At 36.9% G+C, this 4,334-nt stretch overlaps 1 protein-coding gene across 1 annotated transcript; it reads right to left on the bottom strand.

The window, feature by feature from the left end:
- Positions 1 to 368: 368 nt before the first annotated feature.
- On the bottom strand, positions 369 to 1,586 carry LACBIDRAFT_325504 (uncharacterized protein; the record flags this gene model as incomplete). Its single annotated transcript, XM_001878873.1, has 9 exons — positions 369 to 405; positions 479 to 495; positions 590 to 597; positions 744 to 818; positions 1,046 to 1,150; positions 1,192 to 1,238; positions 1,318 to 1,325; positions 1,460 to 1,521; positions 1,559 to 1,586. The coding sequence occupies 9 exons, from the start codon at positions 1,584 to 1,586 to the stop codon at positions 369 to 371; spliced, it is 387 nt and encodes a 128-aa protein (XP_001878908.1).
- Between the last annotated feature and the right edge of the window lie 2,748 nt (positions 1,587 to 4,334).

The following is a 4,334-nucleotide window of genomic DNA, read 5'->3' as shown; positions in this document are numbered from 1 at the left end:
TAAAGATTCTGGATATATTCAGTACAATAAATAAATACAGTACTACTATTAGTCATGTAATATATACTGAAATTACATGACTAATAGTCAGTGGTCAGTGGGTGACTGAAGTGCAAAATACCACCAAGTGGCATAGAGGATCTTGCAAATAGTTAGTTGCAACTGTGGAAAGCAGGTGGAGTATATTGTAAATGCTGCAGTTGTTGGTTCAAAATGTATTTGTCTCCAGTCAATCAACATTTCTGGTCGTCTGGTGGGTTTCTGCCAGAGAGTTGTAACAGGGAAGATAAGATAAGATTGTTGGGGATCATGGGAGACAGTGTTGTCACGACGCCTTTCTTGTAGCGGTCTGGTGACTCTTGTGACATTCACCCCCTATTCACCTCCTCACCCTCAATTTTCTTTCTGTCATCATACGTAGTCCAATGACTCCCTGCTGTTTATTTCTTTATTTTCTGCTCGAAAACCCCATACTTACAAAAATAGCTTGGTCCTCTTGGCAAGGTTGTATTATAAAAGAATCCCTCATGTATGTAAAATAGCTAGTTTTTGAACGAGATACTTTCAACCAGTCTGTTTGGAAACTCACTTGTGTTGCTACAGTGACTGAAGGTCACACTATCACCACATATTTTTGACTGAACTTCGTATCTCGACTCAACTACTCTAAAACCCGCTTCGCTTGTCGACTCCTGTGGATCACATCTGGTCTGATCAACTGGTTACTCCTATGGTCAACGAACGCCACACTCCTGCATGCCTTGAGACGGAACCCTCTGATGTCTGTGTCATCTGCTCAGGGGAGACTAATTTAGAGTCTGGGGATGATGTCAATCTGGACAACCCATTTATTGAGAAAAGTATGTACTCAACAAATTGGGCGATGCCTGGTAGTCGACACTCTCATAGTGTTGAGACACCTAAAAGAACTTCTGAGTTAAATACAAACCAAATCAAAGTTGTTCGACTTGTGCGTGAAAATTTAACTAGGAAACAGAAGGATTTAATCTTGAAGCTTGAAGATCACATACGAAAAAAGACTCACTCTCACGAGGAAGGCACCTCCAAGGGTAAAGGAGTCGATCCCTGAAACTGGGGAAATGTTGGTATCTCAGATACTGGCCTGGACATTGAGGCACAGGTGTCAATGCTGGAAAATTTTAAGGTCAATCATGATAAAGAACAATGTACCAGTGCACAGATTATTAGTCCTGACAAGGACACCATCGTTAAGAATCCTGATGAGGATTTAGTCAAGAGTGCTGATGAGTTAAGTGTTAGTAACAATGATAAGAAAAAGAAGTGCAGGAAGCACACCAAGAAGTCTAAAAAGACTTATAAATATCGCAGTGCCAGTATGCCGCTTTCTCGAGAATATGAAAAAGAAATCAGTAAAGCGGCTGGAGGGCATCTGGAAAAGCCCACCAAGGTTGAAGTTATCCCTGGAAGGGATGCTAACCATTATGCCCATGACTTTAAACCTAGCGCGCTGATTAATCTTAAGAGCTACTTGGGCGCGGCCTTCAAAGAAGCTTGAGAACTTAAAATTCACACTCACAGAGGTTGTAAACCTTATGGAAGCTCATATTCTAGCTCCGAGGACTCAGATTCTGAGAGTTCTGACTTGTGTTCTGACTCTGATACTTCAGATAACTCGAGTACAGATTCTCTCAGTGACTCAGATGTTTCCACGTCTGATCCCGATAGCTCGGACTCCAGCTCTGAGAGTTCTTCAGAGACTGGTGGCTACCACTTTTATGATTAATCTATGACAACTGTCCAAGAGGCAATGTGTATACTGCCACAGGTTTTATGAAAGGCATCTCATTAGGATTGCCCATCTATTTCATTCAATTTATCACTAGAATCTTTCATAAGATATAGGCAAGGATAATGAGATATCATGAGGATATTTCATTAAGCTCTTTGGCCCTTTCATTGCCATTTCATAGACTTTTCATTAGGATATTTCATTAGGCTCCTTCGCTTTTTCATTACTATTTCTTAGAATTTTCATTAGGATATTTAATTAGACACCTTCGCTTTTTCAATACCATTTCTTAGAATTTTCATTAGGATATTTCATTATGCTCCTTCGCTTTTTCATTACTATTTCTTAGAATTTTCATTACAATATTTCATTATGCTCCTTCGCTTTTTCATTACCATTTCTTAGAATTTTCATTAGGATATTTCATTATGCTCCTTCGCTTTTTCATTACCATTTCTTAGAATTTTCATTAGGATATTTCATTAGGCTCCTTCGCTTTTTCATTACCATTTCTTAGAATTTTCATTAGGATATTTCATTAGGCTCCTTCGCTTTTTCATTACTATTTCTTAGAATTTTCATTAGGATATTTCATTAGACACCTTCGCTTTTTCATTACCATTTCTTAGAATTTTCATTAGGATATTTCATTATGCTCCTTCGCTTTTTCATTACTCTTTCTTAGAATTTTCATTAGGATATTTCATTAGGCTCCTTCACTTTTTCATTACCATTTCTTAGAATTTTCATTAGGATATTTCATTAGGCTCCTTCACTTTTTCATTACCATTTCTTAGAATTTTCATTAGGATATTTCATTAGACACCTTCGCTTTTTCATTGCCATTTCTTAGAATTTTCATTAGGATATTTCATTAGGCTCCTTCGCTTTTTCATTACCATTTCTCATAAGGATATTTCATTAGGTATTTGGCCCTTTCATTACCATTTCTTAAAATTTTCATTGGGATATTTCATTCAGCTCCTTGACCCTTTCATTACCATTTCATTGAATTTTTTCATTAGAATATTTCATTATGTTCCTTGACCCTTTCATTACCATTTCTTACAGTTCTCAGTAGGATATTTCATTAGGCTCCTTGGCGCTTTCATTAGATTTTCATTGAATTTTCATTAGGATATTTCATTCAGCTCCTTGACTCTTTCATTACCATTTCATGGAATTCTCATTAATATATTTCATTAGGCTTCTTGGGGCTTTCATTAGGATATTTCATGTAGCCCTACACTGTAGCTTCCTGAATCTGTTTGAATTATGTTGTGAAGTGCTCCCATTGTGAAGATATGATGTAAAAGATTCTTCCAAGTGCCGTGTTTTTTTTTGTTTTTTGCATTTTTCTCCATGAAAACAAAACCAAATAACATGATTCCAACACATTTAGAAAGCTAAATGAAAGGGCAACAAATGTTGTATTGTGGGAAAAATGACCAAAAAAGGAAGGTGCATTCCCTGAAAGAGCAATTGACACTGACAGACTACAAGAGTCAGATATAGAATAGACTACAAAGTTGGGGTTAGGTTAAAAGGTTATCCACGCTGAAAACTTTTGTAGTCTGCGCTTTTCCATTAGAAAATTTTGTAGTGTCCGCTTTTTTAGACTACAAAAGTTTGTAGTGTGTGCCTGTTTAATAGAAAAGTTTATAGTGTCTGCTTTTTAGACCACAAAGTTTGTAGTGTCCACTTTTGTATTAGAAAAGTTTGTAGTGTCTGCTTTTTAGACTGCAAAAGTTTGTACTGTCCACATTTTGAGGCTACAAAAATTTGTAGTTGACATATAGTTTATAGTGTCCTTGACTCTGTATAGGTTATGGGGATGAGGTTAAAGAATTGACATAATTTTACATATTGCCATTGCTGCAGCATTGATTTTTGACATCATGTACAAGTTGTCTTTCATGTCAAGAAAGGCTATTCTATGCCTTCCTATTGATAGCTACTGTCCTATTTCAAAATCATAGTTCTAGGTCCATGTGGATATGGTTTGAAGGATTAAATAACTTTACCTTTTGCTATGGCCACATCATTAACTTTTGACATCATGCCCAAGTTGGCTTTCAAGCCAGAGGAAGCCATTCATATTAATATCCACTGTTCTGTCTCAATACATTCTCAACTTACATCATGACCTGACTTAAGGACACCTCCAGGGAACAATCAGCCCATCATCCTATAGCCCTCAAAGAGCTGATATCAAAGTTGGCTATGTTTGGGATGGGCTAGTAGCTATCAATGTGAAAGCAGACAGACCAGCAAGTATCAATGTGAAATCAGAGAGTAGTCTGTCCTGATGTGAAAGGCAACTTGGGTATGATGTCAAAAGTTAATGATGTGGCCATAGCAAAAGGTAAAGTTATTTAATCCTTCAAACCATATCCACATGGACCTAGAACTATGATTTTGAAATAGGACAGTAGCTATCAATAGGAAGGCATAGAATAGCCTTTCTTGACATGAAAGACAACTTGTACATGATGTCAAAAATCAATGCTGCAGCAATGGCAATATGTAAAATTATGTCAATTCTTTAACCTCATCCCCATAA

The sequence above is a fragment of the Laccaria bicolor genome, genomic scaffold (genome assembly GCF_000143565.1).
Source record: "Laccaria bicolor S238N-H82 LACBIscaffold_7 genomic scaffold, whole genome shotgun sequence".
In the NCBI taxonomy this organism is placed as follows: Eukaryota; Fungi; Basidiomycota; class Agaricomycetes; order Agaricales; family Hydnangiaceae; genus Laccaria; species Laccaria bicolor.
This window is presented reverse-complemented; position numbering and strand designations above follow the sequence as displayed.